This window comes from Pomacea canaliculata, linkage group LG2 (assembly GCF_003073045.1).
Source record: "Pomacea canaliculata isolate SZHN2017 linkage group LG2, ASM307304v1, whole genome shotgun sequence".
Taxonomy (NCBI): Eukaryota; Metazoa; Mollusca; class Gastropoda; order Architaenioglossa; family Ampullariidae; genus Pomacea; species Pomacea canaliculata.
This window is the reverse complement of record NC_037591.1, coordinates 43255307-43280457: the sequence shown is the minus strand read 5'-3', so window position 1 is coordinate 43280457 and position 25151 is coordinate 43255307. Positions and strand designations below refer to the sequence as shown.

The following is a 25151-nucleotide window of genomic DNA, read 5'->3' as shown; positions in this document are numbered from 1 at the left end:
CTCATCTCACATACCTGCCCCCACATGATGTGAACACATCTCATGTACATGTCCCCATTTGACAGTAAAGGGGGAAGACAGTTTGAAAGCAGAAGCATGAAGCCATTTCACTGACAATTATTTGTTCATTATCTGTTGTGACTTTATGAGCACAGCACCATTACATTCAAAGTTTGAGTTATTTCCTTTTCTGTAATAAGTTCATAAGCATGATGCCATTACACTGTAGTAAGTTCCTGATTTTGAATAGTATACTACATTTCAGTTGCAGACTGGAAAAACTACTGAATCTACTGCCAAAACTTTGGTTCTTTTCATCTGATATAGTGCTCACAATGACTTTTCAAGATGTCCAGATCTACAACAAACATTTTAATTTGTAAAATGTGGCTTTTAAAATGACAAAACTAACATCAAATATGAGCCATCGGATCTTCAGTATGAGGGCTGAAGGCATAGGCAAGAAATGGGATGGGAAAAATAGGGTGGACAGATCAACAATAAAAGCATGCTGTTTTTTCCCCACTCTGAAATACTTCTCATTTACACTACATATATAACTTGGCAGATTCCAGAAAATGTTCACCACTGAATATACTGCCAGAAATGTGCAGTCACCCATCTGAATCTCTCCATGCCTGCATTAGAGCCAAAGGCCAAAATGTCAAGGTACATGCAAGGAAAAAAAACAACTTGGTTGTGGTTCTTGTAAAAAAAAAAAATCCATGCATGGACCTTCATCTTCTAATATTATATTAAACTGTGAACTTGCAGAGCACCACTGAATGTTGTAAAGATTCTATGTTACTTATACATAACATTAAGAAAAGATCAGCTGTTTTCAAAAAGTTCCAACAAAGAACTAAATTCAAAGCAGAGATTTCTTTTTGGGCTAGCATCTGTCACAGTTAGAGGTAAAAGACAATGCCCGGCTGATTCAGGAGAGGCACAGTTAAGACTGTAACATGCTGTCATATTAAGTCTGGTGTTAAAATATTAAGTCAATCCTGGCTATTAAAAGAAAGGATACAAGTCCCTCCTTTTTTTAGGAAATAAGTACACACAGTCTGACCATCTGAAAGAAGACATAGCAGCCATCTATGGTATGTACAGGAGGAAACTTGCAAGAAACCACTCAGGCCCAGAGAAAGAGCCTCTTGTCTAGCAAAGAAGCAGGTCACACTACCATTCCAGACTGTCCTCCACACTGTACAACATGCTGTGCATGGGTAGGACACTAACCCCTGAGACACTCTTTTGCAGCAGGCAGACAAAAAAGAACTCAAACCCAAGGAAAGGCAACCCAACTTACAAGGACCAGGCTTGATCTGATGCGAGTCATTCTAGTCAAAACAGGGGTGGAAGGTACACTGTCCTCAAAGCTCAAGTCCAAACATTTATCCATTTGGTCCTAAAATACCAAAACAAAATACAAACTGAAAGAAAGAACTAAGGAAATTTTTTCAAATAAAAAATTTAGAGGTCCCCCACCCCCAAAAAATGCACAAATTACCAATAAAACAAATGAACAATATAAACGAAATAAACAAATAAAAGAATCACAGCTAGAGGTGAAGAGGTTAGTTGCCAGATCATATCATGGCATAACTACAGTTTTACACTAAATTTATGCCCTCACAGAAACACTCAGGTGAAAGCATACACCCACCCACGCATGTGTGCACACACAATCAACCGTACAGAATGCACTGTAACAAAAGTGGTTAATTATGTGTGATAATATAATAACAAAAAATAAAGACAATTATGTCAATATGGACTGACACCATCAGGCATAATCAACATCTAGAGTCTTTTCACATGTCAGAAAGGCAATATATGCATCTAATACACTTACAGTTATTGTAATAAGAAAGCAGCAGGACAACAGATTCCAAGTCTCCAGGATAAATAGAAGGTTAATATAATGTACCACAGATGGCATACAAATAAAGGTACCAAGTCTACAGCATAATATATGCAGGCAGGTGTATCACACAACCAGCTGTTGGCTGTGAGGGTTTATGGGGATTTTGGGTGTATTTTAAGATTGAGAACTTACGCTGAGAAAACTAGGCCTGAAAAATTGTATGTTTTTCCAAGCCATTGCATTGGGTAGGTAGCTATGCGCATGATGTCGCTGGTCCATGGCACCCTGAAGGACAGAAGGGGGTATGCATGCACAACAAAAGACAAGCTAGAGGTCAAAGGTCTGAGGTCACCATTTTACATTATCAGCAAGGAAAGCTACCATTGCAGCCAAGGCACTGGAGGGTCACAAAATTTCCCAACTGATGCAAGCAAATAAATGAAGAAAATCATTTACAACAGAATAATTATAGTTACAAATTACAAAACTTCACTAAAACCCAGGCAAACTTTAAGTTAAAAACTTGCTTCAACAATGCAGTTATAACTGAAGGTAACAAAGCTCTCTTTCTAAGCAAGACACTCCATTATCATAAGCAAGAAAGAGAAAGAAAAGAAAACCCTATGTTAAAAAAATAAATACTTCTAAAAACCCTATGTTGATAAATAATTACTTCTAAATAAAAACACAAAATATTATGCCATTACACAGGTGCTCTAATTTTCCAGCATTCATCAGTGGTAGATTTTTTTTTAAAGCTGAACATCATCTAAGTGCATGCACGTGCTTATGACTGCATTACATCTGTGTGCATGCACTTGTTTATGACTGTGTGTATACACATCTGCATGCACTTATGCATTACTCAAGTGTCTGAATGTCCACAATGCAAAGCCTTCACTTTTAAAATCTCAGCATACTTCATCAATGAAATTCTTAAATGTTTTTTCAAAATAAAATGAGTGAAGGAAATTTCATTTAAAAAAAAAAAACTGCATGTGACAGACAGAGAAAAACACATAGATATTGTATATGAGAGACAAAGAGAAAGAGGTCCAGTATTTGACCCAGACCCATACCCAGTAATAAAGTCTTTATAAGAGCAAAGTAGCAGCCAGCCCTTGCAACTGGTGGCCGGTCAATTCAACCATTTGCCAATTCAACCACTCCCATAAGTCAATTCAACCAAATCATCATCCATGTCACAATTCAGCCATGAAGTGAACTGTGATGTGATCTCCCTTGATCGACATGCACACATCAATCCTGCTCTCTTCTTCATAACGTCTTGGTCCCAACACAGCTATAGGTAAAACTATAGAACAGAAAACCTATTTGCTAACAAGAATTAAACACCTTTTAAATCCTCAATCCTGGTGACTGTTCTACACAGCATATATTCAGTCAACCATTATGCTGCCATACAGCTGTGCCATGCCAACTGCTCTGCTATTTCACAAGTTAAACTAAGCCAGAAATGTATTTTTCCCACACACGCTTAGGGTGACACACAATATTATTTCAAACAGTGTCCATTATTCATTTGATGACAATCGTGACTGCCATACGTCTATCACATGACTAAGAAAAAAATGAAGTTTCGTTTTAAGCAACTTATGTGTCATTACACTGAATAGTAACTTCTGAACTCAGAGGTTGAATTGACTAAGGGCTGTGAATCAACTGAGACCAGAGTTTAGACTGCTGTGGTCGAACCAGCATATGGTCGAATCAACCAGTGGCCTTCACAACTTTGTAAACAGATGCCACATCCAGAGAAAAACAGTGTGTCAGAGACAAGATCTGAACCCAGTATACTTGACCTCACCTGGTGACATGCATTTATTGTTCCCTGATCAGGCAGCAGTTTGAATGTTTACCGATTTATTTTCAGGCACATCAAAGCTGTTGAAATAATTAATCATAAATTGATCTGACCCTAACCTCGCTTTACTCAGCCTCAAAAGCTTGCTTGGATACATGTAGATGTACACGTTTTTTCAAAGACCTTTAGGGAGATTATTTTTCTGACTCAGTACACATAATAGTAACATAGTAGGCTCATTCTATGCTATGCTTTTAACTCGGAACTACACTATTATTTTTGAATCATATGTTATTAGTTGCTGCCTTTAGGTTGCCATGCTAACTGTTAAGGTGAAAGTGTTGACACTCCTTAACAAAACATGTATTTATAGTGACAACACAATATTTGTATATCATGTATATGTGCGAAAAACATATTTTGCTTTTATCTACCATTTCTGCCTGTTCTGTACCCATTTATAAATATTCAACAACTGTTTTCTGTTGATTTATGCAAATAAAAATGTATCCCCTGGTGCATTAGGACTAAGACTGATGCACTGGGGGAAAAAAACAATTGATCCAAAGCATCAGGAAAATTTCTTACTTTTATCGTTTCCAAGGACCTCTGACTCCTACTTAAGTACAAATACTCCTGTCCATAAATGCACAAGTATACTTTTACATATACACAATTACAGTGATAATAAACTGTTTCTTGCTTTATATTTCATATACACTCTACCTAGTTGATTTTTTTATAAATCATATTCCTAAGTGTCAAGTTCTGTGTCAATGAAATACAATGATGATACATGAAGCTATACTCTGCTGTACAAAGTCTGTGAGTTCTGTGTTCAATACATTTTTAAGACCTTGCTTCCAATGTTATACAGATGATACTACTATTAGAAAAAGTACTGTGCAGTGTTGAAGATAGAAATTGGAAATAGTGTTTTCATGTTCTTTTGGGGAAAGATAAGGGATATCATTTAGGTAGGTGGCACAATCACTTGAGGACTACTTCAGGACTTTTCTTGCAAGCTGGTATACCTCTTATAAAATTTTACTATCCAATTTTTTTCTTTTAAATGCAAAACATGGTATGCAAATACAGTGGATGAGTGATGGAGGAAAACCTTTGGAATAAGCTTAAGGCATTTTTCATGCCAGACCATTCCTTCAGGTAATAATTGTTGGTTGTCATAATAAATAAAAGAACAAATCTAATCATGAACATGTGTAACAAATATTAATATGCAATATACTTCTCACTTTAAGAATCACTTTCATATGATAAAACTGCTTTATAAATTATACTGTAGTGTATAATATATCCATGCTTTTATATATATAACTGGTCTAGATATAGCTATACATCTTTAACATATAATTATTTATACAGCATAAATAATTTTATGTATGGTGGAATAGTGAGGCAAAAAAATTAAAAAAATGTATTCCTTATCATTTCTTTAGTGGATTAAACAACTACTCATTGGTATTTCAGATCCACACCAGTCAAAATATCAGAAAAAAATGTTGGCCAGCACAATACAGTACAAAAGAGGAGATTAGCTTGCTAAAAGAACATATGGTTCTCAAGTGATAGCAACATTTAAAACACCTATAAAACTAATCATTACCCTCACCAAAAGTATTCACTGGATCTGCTGTTAATGTGTAGATATAGTATAAGCAGAAAATTTACCAATTTCCCCTGTGAGTCAGATATGCATTTCTTGATTACAATAACTGTTACAATAAATTGTACTCTTTTTTGAGTTTAAAGAACACTGGAGAAAACAGCTGCAGTTTACAAGATAAGTAAACTTTTCAATAAAGTTACTTCACTCATCCATTGAAAAGTAAGCCAAATGTAAATAAAAAGAAGCAGAGAAGGCTACATTCACTAAAATTTAGCACGTGAGTGAAAATAATTATGTGCAGTCTAGAAGAGAATGAAAGAAAGCATGAAAAATCAACTACTGAGTATATGTGTGTACATAAATCAAAGTATATGCCTGAAAGAAGTATTTCATTCTGATGGAACGACAGAGCTGAGCTTTACCTAGGTTGTGACCAATTCATGTCACGCAACAATGCAACAAGGACATAAGTTATAAATTATCTGAGAAATATTAAACCAGAAAACTGCAATTGTAGATGAAGTTCCCACACAACCTCTTTCATTTTTCTTTTATTTGATCATAAAAAGCAACTTTTACAAGACTTGATCACTGGTCCCATCATTTAAAGCTCCTTGCCACACATCTGGCATTCATATGAGAATGAGCATGTTTACTATGTCTCCAAAGAATCTCAGCTCTGTCTTTAGTTGGAAAATAGCATATTGCTCTTTGGCAAGCTCTTCCCAAAAACAAAATCAAAGTGCATGTGTGAAGGAGAAAGAGAATGAGAGAGAAAAGCTGATAATTTATGGCATCAGAATTAGTAGTAAGTATATGATAAGATCAAATGCTCATAGAACTTTGTGAAATGTTACAAGCAAGGTAACTATGACAAGCAGCAGTCACAAATCTACGCCTCTAAGAATCTGTCAATGTCTCAGGCCTTTGTAATGTGATCAAAAAGAGAAAGACCAAACCAAGAGTCCCGGTACCCAAAGCCAGAGTAAAAAAATGGCTTGAAAACTTACACTGAAGGAATTTGACTTGTGAACTGAGGAGACTTTTTTGCTTTTGCGAGATGCCAATGGCGTGGAAGCCATGACATCCCTGAAATCCACTTTGTCCTCCTACACAAGAGGGACATACACATGCAGAGTGAATTGTCAGGGCTAGTTCATGATCAGTGCCAAGGGCTGTCACAATTTTCCACAGTCTCATTTAATTCATAGTCTCTACAGGCAGTTGTAGTAGAAATCTTATGGTCATTCCACTGATTGATTGATTTACCAATCTAATAGTCATAGCCATATTTGAAACATGCCTCCTATTAAAAATCTCTCATCTAAAAACATATCAGTTCTGTAGAACTTAAGAAAACAAACAAACAAGCATTTATATATGCACAACAACCAAACAGCTAACAGCCCAATATTCTCTGCTGCATGCAAAGCAAAATCAAAACACACTGTTATCTTTCCCTTATACACAAGATCTGTCTTCACAATAAGTATCCCTTACTGTAAAAACAGGAACAGCAAAGTTTTTAAGCATGACAGGTGCTGGCCTGCTGACCACTACATAATAGTAACAAATACACATAAATACACCTGACATAAACACCTAGTACCCCTCCTTTTCACCAACTCCCTCCTTCTCGCTTCCTTGCATGCATGCACACACACACATGAATGCACATACACATGCACATGAATACACACATTTTCTCACTAATAAGTGAGATTAAGAAAGTGACTAGAAGCAAAAATAACCTTCAAAACGACTGTATCTGTCCATATCTGCCAAATTTACCTGAGGTGGAGGGGGGTCCGCAGGTTCAGGCTGGGGGGCCTGCTGTTGCAAATGAGAATGCATGGGTGGGGGGATCTGGGGTGGAGGAGGAGGCTGAGGCTGGGGAGGTTGCATATGATGTGGAAGGTGTTTCTCTTTCTTTCTCTCAGGTTTGCTGCCTCCACTGCTCTCTCTGGGTTCGCGGCTGCTTTCCTTGTCTTTGATTGGCTGCAGCATACAATGTCTTTGTCAGCATATCTCATCTCTGACTGATTAGGTAGAAAAATTCTTGTCTGCATGTTAAAAACATAGAACAAATGTTCTTATTTTTTGCACCACAGCTATCAGTGCAGTTGATATGCTATTTTACAAGAAAGCAACTGGTTTTGGTCCAAATTATATAGAGACAAATATGGATTCTTTTAATTTTCCTTAATTTTTGTTATTTCCTTTTCCTGCAATATTTCATGTGACATTAAATAAATTCTCGTAGAATGCCCATTAACTGCTTGGTATCCACGGAAAAGAGCCAGACCTACCCCTGGTGGGTGACTAGCTGTGAGAGTGCCCGAGCTTGATGTTGACTGACTGCTGGTACTGTGACTATCATAAGGCTTGGACGAACTTTGAGTTGCGTAGAATGAGCGCTGCGAATGGTTGGGAGTAGATGGAACAGCCGTTGGCAGACTGGGAGCATTAGGGTAGCGCATCTGCACTATTCGCTGGCAAGCTGTAGAAAAATATCTGCTAATTTACAATCTAAAGTTCTTCACATATCATGATTGGTATCATTTTATACTTTAAAATGTACACAAATAAAAAAAAAACAATTTTCTTCTTAACTGCACAGTGTCAGTAAAAGGACAACATGCCCATTTTTCCATCTTCAATAGTTAGAAGGACCATTGTAAAACAAAGATTTCCTTAAAGATCAGGCAGAAGAAGACCCTGGTTATACACATATTGTAGGTGATAGAGACAATATATATAAATAGTGTAAACATGAATGCTTGAAATACAACCATTTGTATATTATCTATTTCTACATTATCTTAATTATTATGCAGTCTACAAGTTGATACTGTCTGTAATCAGCATGTACTAGTATACCAGTCATGTGATGTGTCATGTGATGACCATCCTATCCTTCTCTCACAATAAGCAATTAAATGATATCCAGCAGTCACAGCCATGTATCAGATTCCTTGGAAGATCTTAATTTATTTTCCAGCGAAGAAACTCTGATTATCTTAAAGTACTAAGTCATACATGTTTGAATTTGAAGAATGTGAGGGTTTAGAAACCCAAGATACTGACTGAAGACTGTGAGGGTTCAGAAACATAAGCTACCAGAGGTAGACGTCGAGGCATCAGAGGAAGAATACAAAGGAAGAATGACTTCATACTATTATCAATGTTAGCATCAGTTGTAAAATTTTGCAAACTGCAACTAATCTTAAAGTAAAAGGGATGAAACTTCCATTCAGCAATCTCTAAAAACAGTGGTAAATTGCGATCTGTATGCATCTCACCATCAACATCTGAAAATGCCGTGCAAATGTTCACATCTAGTACTGACAATAGTGAATTATTACAATTAGATAACATCAGGTTTTCAAACAGATCACTGTGTAATGTAGCAACACTTAAAAGCAAGCATAGCATTCTTTAGACAGCTCTGGGTTTAAAAGACAGATTCAGAAATGATGCTGCAACCTTTAGATGGACAGAAGTCTTCTTTAGTTATCCCTGTCTCTGCTTACACTTGCACTACAGTGTTTTCACTTGAGTTCAAGGGGGAAACAACTTCAAGCAATATTTTGTCCAAACTGTCAGTACAGTATGAAATTAATAATAATTACATATACCACATGTAGCTTACACTATAAATGCATATAATGCATTCCTTTTATAGCAATGTACACAATGCATTGTCATACACCCAGGGAAATATTTACTATTACCAGTGTACTTCATGTACATGAGATGAAGGATGGGGGAGGGGAACAGCACTAACATACTTTGAGACTCTTCTGCTTTTGTGTCTTATGTATTACAGGTTGGCAATCAAAAGCAGCTAGTGTTGCTCCAACACAACATAGTGCAGTTTTTTTTCCTGCAAACTCAGCAATGCCACATGATTCTGTTGCACCTTTGCTTTTGAGATTCAGTATTTTCTATGCAACACAGATGTTGTGCTTAGCCATCTTTACTAGAAGCATACAATGGACAATCACATAATCCAACATAAACACAGTTTTTCACCCTGAGAGAGATTTGAACAGGTAAGGAAAACTCTATATTTAATTTCTCAAGATTCATGTTTTTCCTTGCAATTTCATGTTTGAAACATTCATAAATGATATAAAGGAGGGTTTAAAAAAAAGAATTATATGAGTGTCAACACTTTATAACGTTTTTAAAAACAGAACATTTAGTAGCAACTGATATCTGATGTCTTCTTATGAACCACACACACACACAAATTATATGATATGGTATAATGTTCGCCATTGCATTAAAATGTATAACTCATGCAAAAGAGTATGTAAAGAAAATTAGCCAGGGGGTATAAATAATCTGGCTAGAAGTCCAAGGAAGAGTTTACATACCACCCACCAGCCCTCCCCGCTGGACATGGGGTCACCTAGAGCGTGTTTCAGCCGATCGACATCGGTGGCGGACTCTGGTTGAGGCCTTATGTGCAACCTGAAAAAAAAACAACCCCAAAACCAGGCATGTGATGGCTTATGCTTTATAACTAGCTGTGGAAGGTCAGGACACAATTGTTGCATGCACTAAATCATGGCAATTACATAAATAATATCAGTTTGCTGATATCCAAAAGTCTCTTACCATCCTGAAACACACGTTCTACATTCAGCCCATATGTTGCACATGTTTCATAATATGAGCATCTCTTCAGATCATTGGCTAGCTTTCGTGCTCGTGTGTCGTCAATGACACGTGGATTGCTTTCACTAATAGCATCTGAAGGAAAGAAAAAACAAATCAGCAGGCATCCATCACACTCTTGTCTCAGCAGTCACAGGCAGAAAAATTTCATCTTTATTTACCAATGACAACAACAGAACTGACTTCTGTGTAAGCAAATGCATTTTTATCATTTCTGTAGTTAAGACATTTGACAAAAGTAGATAAAAAGGTATGTTAGTATGAGCTATGTCACTGGATATCTGCTTAACACAATGTTTAGCTCACTGGACACTGGCAATTTACTGTATAATTTTAACTGCTGTTGCATTAATGTGGAGTAATTGAAGGTTGCATGATGACTACAAGACCCAATCACAACTGTTTTTACACAGGAACAGTTGTTGCCTCTGTTCTCCTGAGTCTTGTGTTGTGGTTAACAGTGCTTGGCTCTTATGTGGGATGAGTGGGTCACTAATGTGAAAAATACAAACCTTCCTAAATATAAAGATCTTGAGGAAAAGGCAAAAACAAAATTAAAAGGCATTTAAGCCCCAAAAGGTAAGAAGCATAGATGTATAAGTATAAATTTGAAATGGGCAAAATTAAGAGTAATTTAAATATTTTAACTACAGATATTATTAATTATATTTTAAGAAGCAAAGAAGCTTTGCAAAAATTTTGGGAAATTTATAGATACAAATAAATACATTAAAGATAAACAGCCAAACAGACAAACCATCAGTGAAAAATGGAATTCTCATTTAACTGAAGATTACTGGTTGAAAAATTATTAGTATTTTCTGCAGTCTGGCAGTAAACATGGCAAAGGTAGTCCTCCCCTGATAACAAGTGCCACATCCTATGATGTGAGACATCATATAGAAGTAGTGGATAACTAGCACAGAAAAGGATGGTGTCTGAAGGCGGAAAATTCTTGGTGCGCCTGCTAGATGCTTATCTTATAAGCAGACACATGCCTAGAACCACGGACACCATTGCTCTCTTCAGCAGAAAAGGAATCAGCTATAAGACTTGCACCAGGTCTCATGTGATGAGCACATTCAAGAAACAGGTCAGGGCCAGCAGCCATTACCTCTGATAATGTTGACAACAAGTATGCACCTTTGAATCATACCTGTCAAACATTTCTCTGGTAGCACCTCTAAGTATCTGTTCTCAATCAAATCCTAATGGAGCAAACAGCAGTTTACCATACTATACGCTTGGTCATCTGTGATGAAACACATAAAAATATCTTCATAAAAAGCCCACAAATCCTGATTAAAAGCATTGAATCCAAGGTAAAAATCACTCTCTGACTAGATGTTGGGTGGATGGTCAAAGCATAAATTATTCTTCTTTGCAGTGGGAATGTTTATGACTGGGTGATCAGAGGTGAAAGTGTGAGGTACATAAACTGTGATTATTTCGTTTGGCCTTCTACTCTTTTCTTCTTTTCACAAACTTGTAAAGATTTTGTCTCATCAACATTTTACAAGGTTTCAATAGCATCATTAACACTTACAAAATGACTTAAAAATATCTTATAACAAGGTTCCTGCCTACTATAAATAAATTGTTTTATGTCAGTACAGACTTACTAAATAATAAAATACCCTTCTCTATATGCAAGCGCTAGAAATCTGCATCGTAGTTTAGCTACTACATGTTGGGCAGTTTTTGCAGGTCTGGTTAATAACAATGCCAAGCAAATGCAGTCTCTCTAGCTATGAGGTTTTGCCAGCAGCTAAATCAGGAAGAATGCAAACAGGAGGGAGGGGGAAAGAGGGGAGAAAGTGTGTGTTAGTGTGTGTGTGAGAGTGAGTGTGTGTATGAAAGAGAGAGGCAGATCTTGACAATTTTCCTTGCCTCCTACTGCCCAGGTGGCCATCGAGTTGCCCATCAAATCCTCAGCTTTGTATTCATCAAGAGGAGACCCTCCTCATCCAAAGAGAGGGCCCTTATCAGCACTCACTCACTTCCCTCTGAAAGTGGTTAAATGGCAGCTTATTCCTTACATCTCCATTTCTCTGTCAACATCCCTCCCACCCTCTCACGCACAGTAACCTGTGCACCCAGCCTGCGGCCACAAACTACATATCTTTCTAAGGATGCAGTAAGTGCTCTGGAGGAAATGTAATCCTTTGTTTATCGGTTGTACACAACAACCAACTGCTCTCTAAGTAACTTTTACTAAATGGTTCTTAAGTATATAGGAATGAATCAAAAATCTCAGCGATCACACCTCCTGTCAAGAATGGGGTAAAAATCAAAACCAAAGGCTGCATCTGGTGGCTGGGTCCATGCTGCATAAGAAAGACTCACCTTTGGCTGCAGCATATGGTACCTTTTCCTGTGGCAACACATACCTGCACCCAGTGACTAGCAGACTAGGTACTATCTAATGCCTGGTATCAGCACATACCTGCACCCTGCGACTAACAGACTAACATACTACTAACTGCTTGGTGTCAGCACACACCACTGGCGGGCCATGGCGGTAGCCTTGCCTTATCATCAAAGAGGTGTCTGTCTTACATGATACTTTCTCTTCCCCCCCTCCCCCGGCAACACTTCCTATCTCCTCGCGGTCTGGGCGGTATGGAGGGAGGCGGGAGTAAGCCACGCCTGTTTCCCCAGCATAAAGCTGATACCTGAAATCTGCATGGAGTGTGCTCCTAGACAGGTCTGCCACCAGCACAAGTGGGTAGGTTACATTTTCCAGACAGCTGTTTGACTAATAACCCGAAAACTGCTAGGCACTTCAGGGGTGACAGAAATACCAACTAGGAGGAACTTTTGCAAGTCTAACAAGATATGAAAGGCTATTCTGCATCTCCTCTTTACGTGGATATTGACTGAGATTGTGAGAAAGTGAAAATCAAGGTAGAATGTAACATTCTTGGTGGAAATGCTTGCATATCAAGCCTTAAAGTGGACCATCCTTACCGCGGTTTACAATGAATTGTGTTTAGCACCTCCTTTCTGTAAGGAGGACGTAGCAGAAATGTCGGGCAGGTAAAGTAAATGGAAAGGCAAGAACCACAAAAGAAAAATGCATACGATGAAAACAGACAATGAGACATTTTATTCTCGTCAGCATTATATACTCTCACACCCACACACACTCGCGCGCTTGTACGCGAGAGAGAAATGAAAGCATTATTATTACCAAGAGGGTGTAATGTTTTTATGCTACATCCCTTGATGGTTTACTGAAGTAAAAAACGCTTCACGCTTTTCATTGTTGGTTTCGCGATTCTTAGTTTGTCAAGTATATCTTGCTTGAATTACCGCCATCCTTATCCATCCCCAACCATGACTATAGAACTGGGATCCTAATTTCCTTCTCTGGTCTACAGGGTGAGACAGATGATAGCCTTGTAAACACGTGCTACCACAGACAGTCTACTACAGGCTTATCCATCAACTGCTACTAGTGAATGTAGCTTCAGGAAAATGTACAATACGTAGTTTTCGGCTAGAAACACTAGCATCAAAGTAATGCAAGTAGCATGGTTAAGGTTAGGGAGGAAACCTCTGTAAAGTATTCTTTTCAGCTTCAGCTGTTTTGATCTTATCAAGGTTATCATTTCCTGCGAAGTGAGACTTGGCCACTTTGCAATGCATGCTTATTCCAGCAAATCATATAGATGCAAGAAAAAATTCTCCCACGGAATATGACACTGTTCTACCACAATGTTTTGAGTGGCTGACATTCTTCAGTGTGTTTATGTATGCAACTCCAGGTTATAAGCACTACAGAATGGCAAATTATGAGCAAAAATGCCATCATCTGTCACGAGACTACAAATAACTTTTTAAAACACATGGGCTAACAGAACAATGCAAACAAAATAACAGAAGATGGCACTTACCTTGTGTGCCAACTAAGATGAGGGGTATTTCTTTGGTATCTCGGTACTGTGCCATTTTGGCGTAATGACTGTATACAGCCTGGAAACTCATCTCATTCTCCAGGCTGAACACAAAGATGACTGCATCCACCCAGTGGGTGAACTGAAATGGCAAGCACACTAATGACAGTGATGTTATTTTGCTGACTTCTTTTGAACAGCTGTGATGCAGGCTTGTTCACTATCAATACATTTCCCTCGTTACCAGTCCTAATGTACCCTGTAGTAAGAAAGTTGAAAAACAAAGACGGGCTAAGAACAGCAAGCCCAACACCACAAACACAAGTGTTCTCTCCACCTTTAAAAACAACACACAAGAACCTAAGACCGTATACCAATTCCTGGTAAGATTTATCTGGGCACTATAAAAAGAAAACCTGGATTTTGTTTTCCTTTTTATTTACACTTCATTAACTGGTAGATCCTAACATTCTTTTGTTCTTACCATTACTTTCATACAGGATAATACATATTTTTTATTTCAGACTTTAAAACGTTATAATTATTGCAAACTGATTATAACTTCTGTTCCAGATTGACTGATTGGGACCTAAACTTAAACTGTATTTTACAAAGTGGTCACACGCGACATATCTTTCCCTGCATTTACCAGAGATGCAAACTGCCCCTTTGCTTATTAAAGCTTCTCACAACAGCATTAGCCACTGTGATGCATTCCCCTTTAGTATATGTACTCGCATACAGTGAGCTAAGTTTCTTGCATGGTCAAGTCTGGCACATGGTCATCTGCCTTGCATACTGTGTGAAGTATTTCAGATGAGGTATATGTCATAGTGTGTAGCTGCAGCCCTATGCTCCATTTGGGGTGAAAAGGAATAAGACATGTCATAGTATTGCTGTAAAGCAGTAACAAGGTAACTGCTGAGATCTTAACAGTCTAGGTGGCAAACATGGATAAAATAGAGTATGTGAATTTCATACTGCCTATTTTGTCTAAATATTATTCACTGTCTGAAGCTCAAAGCTGTTTTTAAGTTCACAAAACATAAAGTGGTCATTAGTTTATTCCAAAAATGTACATTAAATGTTTACTTTTTTTTTTGGAAAATCACACACAGAGCTGACCTAAGCCTGTACTTCTAATGTCAGTGAAGGCCATAGGTGATGCATGAGCTCTGAGCATATACTAACAAATATTGCTCAATTACCAGGCCTATATTTGTGACTTCATGTGAAATGAGGTTTGACTTCATTCACGAAACCCATAAAAGAACTGCAATGTTCAAAGGCTTGTGAAAAGTACAGAATTCTTCACTCAGATCTTGGGAATCAAAACTTTTTTCAATGAACTAAACACATTACTTTGGTGATAGTTTTGCACTTGTATTAACCTTTCCATTTGTTCCCACGTTTTTCAAGCTAAGGTTTCTTTCCTTGTTTTTGTATTGATTTTTTTAAAGAAAGTGATGTATCATATGCTAACGAACATTTAAACAAATCTGTCAAAAGATTTTCATTGAGTCTCAAGAGCTTTTCTTACTTTTACATGATGTAAATGGATAAATGGCATTAACTTTGCTTAGGTTGGCATTTTCTTTCATCAGTTAATGAAGTTGTGCAATCCTGTATGATTTAACAAGTTAGCAAACATCCTAAACATATTCTGCATGTCACTTTCCCATCCTGTACCTGTGTTTTTAGAGCCCAACTTGTGTCATTTAAGTAGTCAGACAAACTTAAGAAAAGTTTAGCAGAAACCAAGTTGGCCTGCTCTCTGGAACCAAAATTATGTTGGGAGGGCATGGATAACATACACTCGATGAATGATGGCTGACAGTTAATGCCTGCTATGATGAGTTTCTGGGGTTCAAGAAACTACTTCTAAGATCATGGTAAGTCTGCTGTGGCTTATATGAAAGGCTTATCATCAAATGCAAAACTTTCATGCCCTTCATTTCACACTTTCCATAAATTGGTAGAAGTATGTCATGTGCTGAGTATCTGCCCATTCTTGAATCATAGCTCAAGCAAAATAAATTTTCCAAATATCAAGTCTGGTCATAAATTCTAGCAATGAGAAATCTTCCTCTGAATAAAGCTTATTTAAAATTACACGCTTATTAAAAATTACATTTAAAAGAAATGGAATAAAAAGAGATGGTAGACAACCATTTAAATACTATAAATATTAGAGCACTGGATAAAAGTGTACAAATCCAGGACCATATTAGCTGCCAGACAGATTTCCCCATTTGATACTTTAAGATGTAGAAGTCTTATATTTATTTTGATGATAAACAATGTGGTGTGATCCAAGTTTTAAAATATTATGTAATTAAAGAAATGAAAGGACTTTAATAATGTACTGATGTTTTATTTTGCACTGAACTGGTCAACAAATGACTTACCAATAGGTATAAACAAATATTTTAACAACACAAAAAACAGTAAGGCATACAGTACTGATATTTGTCACTAAGCATGAAAAATGACTTTAGATACATATTCATAGGGAGTCTTGCAGGGACTGGACCATGCATGCACACATACTTTCATTAGTTTTTTTTCCCCTCTCCCTCACATGCACACACTATTTTATTCAGAAAACTGGAATGTTGTACTGTGCACATCAGTAAATCTGAACAATGTAATGAATAAACCACAAGAGAAAGTTCTGGTTACGTTGCTCTTTTTTATAAAGAACAGAAAAAAGAATGAATGAAAAGACAACTTGTGTATTTACACTCTCTTTTATAAGTCTGTATTAGCTTGTAAAAAAAAACAAACCCAGCAACTTGTAGTAGGAATGCTTACATATACTAGCAAAACCTGATAGCTATAAAGTAAAAATATTCTAAATATTCTTCCCACCCATTTCCCAAAAAAGAAAAACTCCAAAAAACACTAACCTGCATTTCTGGGGCACCCCCTTCATCGCGGATCAGGAGAAGATAACTCTGCCCATCAATAATAACTTCTTTTTTGAACCGACCACCTGTAACATGTTTCTTTGAAGGAGGTTCCATGTCTTCAAATGTGGTTTTTCTAAGAGCATTAACAGCTACACACCTTTACAATCTGTTGAAAATGGCAACCACAGAGATGAAGATAACAGATAAAACTAAAACTTATGTAAATAACAACTAATCCCTTCCTAAAATATGCAGGCTGGTGTAGGTCAACTTTTGAAAAATCCCAGACACCTAGAGAGTTCCTCCAATATGTATGATAGCAATACCTTTTTTCCCCAACATTCTATGTACATTTCTTTACCCACCTAACACTAGATATTCAAAGTTCGACATCAGTTATTAATTCTGATGTCAAGGATAAACTTCACAGGTACCACAAATATGATTGTTTAAAATGCTTGTATACATATAATACACCCACATGTCAATCACAAAATGAACAGAAATGTACCTGTGCTTAAATCAGCTATACCACCCATAAAATGCCTGTGACAAATTTAATGTGTTAGCAAAGTGCTGTCATGCTTGCCACATCTTGTTCCCAGCCTTCACAGCTAGCTAGCATTGTTGTTCACAGTACTGCAAAAAGGACAGCAAGGCATGCAAGCCTCTCTCTTGCCAGCAATGCAAGCCTCTCCAAAGCAAGTCCTTTGCAGTGCCTCCATTTGGCAACACACATAAATTGGACTTTGCAAGGCCCTAAGCTAAACTGCAAAGAACTTACTGCATGTTTGGACCCAGACATAGGGTGGACAGGCAGGCCCACCAGCATGTGAACATGCACTGATTCCCATGAACCAAACTCTCAACTATGGGAAAACAGCAAACCTTCTAATAGAAAGGAAACTGATGGGAACTGGGTATTTGAAGCCTGTGACCTTGTCATAAAAGAACTGGAGCTGAAGGGCAATGGTCACAGTGATGTCATTTAAACAAAACGGACTGTTTGTGCATTTTTGACATATGGCTCTGCAAACAAACTTTGACCAATGTGGTGCCATCTTACCAGGCTGCGGCCAGAGTGGGATCTGCTGTCTTGTTCTCATTTCTTTGATTTTTTTTTTTTTGGGGGGGGGGGGGGGGGGTCTGTTGAACTGTCACGTTTTTGGTGCAGCTAAATTTTATTTTGCCGATCACTTCATGTGTACTGCCTAGATAGTGAAATCTTAAAGACAACATACAATCAGTAAAGTCCAGCATCAACATCACCTAACCTAGGTCCAGCAGCAATAGGGTTAATCCTTAGCCATACAAGATCAAAGTGACTTATATAATCAAACACTCAGTGTCTAAACCTGGCAAATACAACATCTGTAAATACAAGGGCTTGATCTAGGTACAAGATATTCTGACCACTGCTCACCTTCGGGAGATTCTTCTTGCATGTAGGAGCCAGTCAGGTAACGGTGGACGAGCGCTGACTTGCCACTCTGAACACTTCCCAGTATGCCCTGGTCCAACATTGGACATCAAATTGTACATCGGCATATAAATAATAAAGCTTTGTAATTTGTAAATTCCCATGTTTCTAGTCAGGTTCAGCAAACAAAACACCAATCTAGTCAACAAAAAGTGTAATGAGGTGATCACAATAAAAGCAGTCAGAAAGTTACACTACATAAAGTCTCTGAAATATAAATAGTAAAGCCCAAAGAACGGTCATGACTAACAATTTTTCTTTATTTGCATGTTTTTCTTATTGATATAATTCCTTTTTTAAATGTAGTCTTTCACATTCAGGTAATAATTTTGCATTCAGATTTTACATCTACAGATATTAAGTGCAATTTCTGCATGTCTGGATAAAGCTGATAAGCTGTCTAATATTCTAGTTACTCTGTCTTCTCATAAAAAAAGAGGAAATGAATAATACTGTCTCAGCACCTACTAAAGACAGTCTACATAGCTGAACACCTAAGAGTGAAACTCACACAAACAATCCAAAGACTAATCAGGGTAGAATAAGAAAAATTTCACTGAAATCACAAATTAAAAGTACAGGTTATATATATAATGTAAGAAATTGCATTTTCTAAAAAGAGGATAGTGTAATGACACATAGATGACTGTTATAAGATGAAGATGGTTAATTCTTAACGGTCACTTAAAGTAACTTAGTTCCTCAGTAACATTAAGTCCAAAATTCAGACCAGAATAGCTCCTATTAAACTTGAAGGTTTATAAAAGAATTTGGGCAGAGAAATTTATGCAGCCAGCATCAATTTGACCAGGCAACATGTCTCTGGAAACAGAGATAAAACTAGGATGCCATGCTGAGCTGATAAGCAAAAATAATCCTCACTGCCATTTGACAGAAGCTGCTTCGCCTCAGGGTGTGTACCACTGCTGCAGATCTGAAAATGGTTAGACTTCTGGTTTCCCAAGAAGGTTGATATGACATGGACTGTATTTTTAATGATGTTTTTTATATTTACATATCTATTAAGTTATTTTTGGCTGTTTTAAAACTTGTTCTACACTTTAAATAGTTAAACGCTTGCTCTAGTAAAGGGTTTGTCAAAAGTCGGAAACTTTTTGCAATTAAGAGTTGCAATTCTATAGTAATACAAGTCTCCTGCTAGTTTGTTTTTCTTTTACTGGTGTTTATTTTTTGAATATTAAAACCTAAAAATGATGCTTGGTTTGTGCTTCAAAATGTATTTAAAAAAATATAAAAAATTCTTTTGATTCTCCTCCCTTCACAAAGTAAAACTTCATGTGATATCACATTACAACAGAGTAGATTTTCTATACTATACATAACATGTATAACACACACACAAAATATTTGTGTAAGACAAGCTCTCAGTTCATTTTGCCTGAGCTTGGTCTGAGTGAGAAGCACTGGTAGCAGTACAGTGAAAAGGGATTGGCAGCAATATCATGGGTGATAAGCTTGGGATAAACACTGACATCCTGAAAACGCATCACTGAACAGGAAGTGATCAACACTCAAGTCAAGCCGCTGAAGCTCCCTGCCTCTACGCATCCTTGTAAGCTTGTAAATATACAGGTGCACAGACAGATACAATGATAGAAAGCAGAAAGAAAATTGAGGGGAGGTGGAGAAACCGTCTATATGGCTGTATATGTGTTCAACAATGCACAATGCAACAGACATATGCAAAATACAGTTTTTAAAAATCTACTTCTATGCACATTTTTTAAAGCTTTAAATAAAAGGTATCATTTTCCAGCTTCAGTCAAAAAATTATACCCAATCTGTAAACAGAAAGAGGCAATGGGAGATTTATTTCAAAAACAGAAATGTCTGCTTACTTAAGGTATGTCCCATTGGGTATTCTTCAACTAGTGGCAAATAATACTGCCATTCAAGAGTAGGAATGGTTTACGTTGTAGTCAGTTCATATTTCTACTTCCTATTTCAGTATGTCTTAGAGCTTTTAATTTAGTGAGATCATGTTGTCCGTACATCTAACTCATTTGAACACTTCCAATCATGCAGGCACTGAACTTAAATTGCTAAGATTATGACAGCCTTATCGTTGTGTTAGGATGTATATATGTGAGCGCAAGAATGTGTAAGTGTTCTCTGAGAGGTAAAGAAAGAAAATGAATGAAATAGTTATGGATTCATGCACTTCCAAACACATATGATTGTTAAGTTAATCCCTCAAACAAACACACACAAGGTACAGATAAAGTACAGGAATAAAAGAGAAAATGATCGTTTTCACAAAGTAGCCTTTAAAAATCCCATTAACTCATTTTTAATATCTACCAGCATTTAAATAATAATAATCTACTGAAATTGCACAGTGCAGTTGTTTTGCTTTAAGACTAAAATCACCTAAACGGTAATACAAGTGCACTGACATGCAGAACAGACATCTGATTTATTGTTGGTGTTTACATAGTCACCAACATGAGCTTAAATGATCTGACCAGTGACCCATGACCTATGATGTTCAATATCTTGGTGCTTTACTGCTGTGTTAATAGACACCATGGTTATCTTGCATGCATTTTCATTATTTAAACAAGATAAACTTAGACATTTTATGCATATATATAAATTGTTCATGTTGTCATCTGATAACATTATTTATCGTATGGAATCATGAACCACAGGTCTGGAATCTTAAATTGCACAAAAGTAGCACAAGACTGCATGGACAAGGCTGGGAATCCATGGTCCTTTCATTCCACAAAGCTATCATATTAAAATTCTTCAATTTTATGTCTTTTATGCTTTACTCTTTTTGTAAAGCACACCGGGTTCATTGCCCAGTGAGGTAATGTCCCAAATAACTTACAAAAGCTCTTTTTCAATCTTTTTCTGTTTTACTCCTTACCCAACACGGTTATCCAAACTTGTAATCATTTCTTCATTTTGAGTGTTTTTAATAATATACATTATATGCCTGAATAGCCACAGGTATCAGGGCTTCTGCTTACGCAAAAAATTGCGTACAGTACGCATTAAAAGTTCGGAGGACCCCTTCAATTTTCGTCAATGGGGTCCCCTGAGACCCCTTCAAATTTGAGCGAAGAACAGATACAAAATACGGTGACTGTAGTGTCTGACATCGTAGCCTAATCTATTGTTGTCTGCTACAAGGTGAGAGTTACTTCTCTTGCACTGAGTTTTTTCCCTTACCGGGAAGAGTTCCATTAACCTATTTCCAAGATGTCGTTGGTTAGAATCATCGTCTCAGAAACGGAAAGAAAGTGAGCACCCCAAGCACAGGGAGCATAAGCTCATCACAGAAGCTTGCTCACTCTTCCTGGCACAGAAATCTCGCCGTTTCTGACTAGACATTACAGTGCTTTGTGTGTGAAAGGCAGTTGAAGAAAGTAGTTGATTGTTGGGGTTTTTTTTCACATTGTAAAGGGACCCTTAGAGTTAGCCTGGGACCCCTTAGAAATCTGAAGAAGGGGTCCCTGAGACCCCAAAGAATTTAGCCTTAGCAGAAGCCCTGGGTATGTTTCTTCCAATTAAATATTATCGATGCTATTATGATTAAATGAAAAAGACGTGATGAATTTCATATTGCTCATTCTCAAATTATAACCAAAATAAAATCTTCTGGAAGATTTACATATCGTTCATCATTTTAATATAAAATTAAGAAAATATATCATTATCAACTACTTAACAACTTCCATTAAGCTTCTATCAGTACTACACAAAATGTGCATCAATTCTTGTAGGTAATTATACAACTTTATAACTCATTTTAAAATGTGTCAAAAATACTGTGATATAGCATGCGTGTCAAAAGACATTGACAAACATGGTTACATACCAGCTTCAAGTCTGGAACAGCTCTGCTCAGAGTCCATTCTTGACTATTAACAAAAGAATCTGAAATAAACCAAAGACAGAATTAGGATCTCAACACTAAAGAAACAAACATATTTTAAGAAAACAATTATTTGATATACAGTTCCTGAAGACTTTATCTGATGCTTTGTGACTTCGTGATGTTCTGAGTTTAAAGAAGTATATGGGGATTAGAAACTAAAGGAAACTCTTTAACACATGAATCTCCTACAAACACCATGTCAGCAATGAGGAAAAAAAACAATATGGCACATAATTGGACTCTTTAAAGATCTCCTAATTATGATGAAAAGGCACAAACTGTGAAGTAGCATGGGCACATCTTAAGATCTTCAGGATCTGCTGGGAACAGTATATAGCGAGGTAGACACAAAGGCAGACAAGAAAATGGGTGGACAGAATCTAAAAGTGGACTGGCCTATCAGTGCATACTAGAGAATGGCAGAAAACCAAAATACAAAATAGGATAATAATATAGTTAGATGCGAGTCAAGAAACTGACACAAAAAGAAGTGATGATGATGATGAAATATTTTCTATTTATGTTTCTATTAATTTAAATGAACTAGCCAGAATACATCCATGTATAACATGGCAATTCTAAGTTGAAAACATCCAGTTCAAATATGTTTTATTATCTTTTACAGTGTGTCAAATTAACTTGTAAAATAAGAAATCAGAAAGATCTAAAAATCAACAGGCTCCAATCAAAGGGTTTACGTGCACTGTGAACCAGACAATGTTGTAAAAATGGTTAAACAGTACATGAAAACTGAGTTGTCTAGATTTTTGGAGACAAGAAAACAGCAATGTTACAAACTTTCTATCCCTATTAATTTGAGATGGAAAGATTATATATTACCATCAGAAAAAGGTTTCGCTGTCTGTTCTAAAATAAGGTCACTCAAATGTATTTTTTAAGGAAGGCAGTTTTGTGTAATCATAGTTATTTCAATATCACTAGCGAAAGATTGTGAAATATTTGTGTAGGATGGATTGCTATTTCGTAATACACACTTCATGGGCACACAAACCTGTACTAATTCATAAATAGTGGAACCCTTTCCCAAATAACACTTATGTAAACTCTGCCAGACACAGTTGCTGTCACTAATTGAACTATCCTTCAAGTCAATTAAAACAGATCACATAACCACGTCACGTGATAGGTAGCTTTTGAGGAATCGCCACTTTTTAACGATAAACTAGTGGGAGGTGGAGCAGTTTTCTTCCGAGTTCTGTAATTCGACCCTAAGTTAGACTAAATATCTACTTTCCAGCCAAGAACAAAGAAATAACTAAATAAATCTACTGTTATAATTTCTCTCATGATCACATATCTACTCTTCGACATATCGTGGAAACACATCAGCCGTCAAACAAGCTACCAATCTATACAGAACGGAAGCCGAGGTACTGGTGCCAATCAAGGAATCACAACCTCACCTACTTTTGCAGTGTTCTAAAACACATATTTTTTAACAAAGATGGCACGCATTCACAGAAGAAATAATATTTACATGGTATTAAGAATTATCTTTATTATGACTCACCCTCGATGCATACAACATGTTCGCGAATCTGCTGCTGAATCAGGGGGTCTGGAATCGCTTCTATTAAGTCATAAATAGCGTAAATACTGGGATGAACGCTTTCGAATCGCTGGATCTCCTGACGAATTGCCAGGGAATTACTCCAGTACGATTGCATCGGGCTCCGCACATTCATTTTCATGATTTGTTATAGTCATCCTTTCAGCACCAAACGTACCCTAAAGAAGACATCTTCCTCGAAACTAACTCTACACACTATTTCGCTTTCATCAAAATGGCCATCTGATAAGCCTCCACTGCGCGTGCGCGCACCGATCCTTGATCATGCGCAACAGAAAAGGCTGATTGCTTCCCTTTGATTAATTTTTGCTCGATGTGCCCCTCACCGCGGTTGGTGTCCAACGAGTTGTCAGGTTCAGTGCTTTGAGCCACACGTATCTATCACTTTTTACCCTCCCGTCGTTGTCAGCATGTTTTGAACAATTAACACTAAATTGGCTACAGCATTCTCTGTGTGTAGCGTTTGCATCGAGTGCTTCATGAATCTTAGACTCAGTTTCCTGAGTATCTTCAACGTCCACAAACAGCCAGTACTTTTGAAAACCTAATCGTATTTTAAGTAGTGGAGCCGGTGTTGAAAGTTTTTTTGGTATTAATAATTAAATAGATTATTAATCACAGCAAGCCGTGAACGCTAAACCAGCGTCAACTTTTGAATAGACTTCATAACGTATATGGTTACACGGGAAAACTACCTTAAAACCTCTTACTTTTTCGATAAAATTCGGCAAAATATTATCTATAGTGATCTATCACTGACCGCTTATTTGGAAGTTCTTAGCGGGAAAAAGCCCACGTGACCTCTGTTCAGTATCATTTTGAGGTTATTAGAATTTAACTTTTGTATCACACTTAATTTTTTGGTCAACATGCCCCATGCTATCAGGCAGCCTTCAAGATCAAAATGCAGTGCTGCCAAGTTTTCTCTGATGATGTCCATTTGTCATGCTACATCTCCACCTCCCTGTAGTAGGAGGCATTTTGGACTTTTAATCCAAAGACCCAGGATAGTAAAAGTTCCATCTTTATCTTCAATATGGCAACATCTTATCATGGAATGCTGCTGGAGATGCTTGTCACTGTGGCCAAGTTTTAATGCAAAGCTGATTATGGCTTGTTTTATACTTGTGGGATATTAGTTTCATTATGCTGTCATCAGTCAAAAGAATGTGAAGTGTACAGTGCACTGGCAGGATCATCAAAGGTGAGACCTTAAGTATTCATGGTTGATATGCTTGACACATGATTTTTGTAATGGTAAAAATTTCTTTGTTCACCCAGTGCTAATGGGTACTCGCTTTATCAGGATTGAAAAAATAGCTCTTTTACACACTTCGCTTCCCACGCA

General features: G+C 37.1%; 1 protein-coding gene across 9 annotated transcripts in view; it reads right to left on the bottom strand.

The window, feature by feature from the left end:
* Positions 1-24238, bottom strand: part of LOC112556109 (arf-GAP with GTPase, ANK repeat and PH domain-containing protein 1-like) — a 52724-nt gene extending 28486 nt beyond the window's left edge. For 2 of the 9 annotated variants that reach the window (XM_025224784.1, XM_025224786.1), the window contains exons 1-9: positions 23744-23924; positions 22153-22211; positions 18246-18333; positions 16820-16905; positions 13911-14052; positions 9952-10086; positions 7635-7825; positions 7117-7323; positions 6336-6434 (exon numbers count right to left, since the gene is read on the bottom strand). In XM_025224784.1, coding sequence (XP_025080569.1) covers positions 6336-6434; positions 7117-7323; positions 7635-7825; positions 9952-10086; positions 13911-14052; positions 16820-16905; positions 18246-18333; positions 22153-22211; positions 23744-23924 — 1188 coding nt within the window. Of the gene's footprint in view, positions 1-1312; positions 1412-2062; positions 2156-6335; positions 6435-7116; positions 7324-7634; positions 7826-9951; positions 10087-13910; positions 14053-16819; positions 16989-18245; positions 18334-22152; positions 22212-23743 lie in introns of those variants that run through there. The other 7 variants (XM_025224780.1, XM_025224781.1, XM_025224783.1 and 4 more) reach the window with 7 other exon arrangements.
* Positions 24239-25151: the final 913 nt, after the last annotated feature.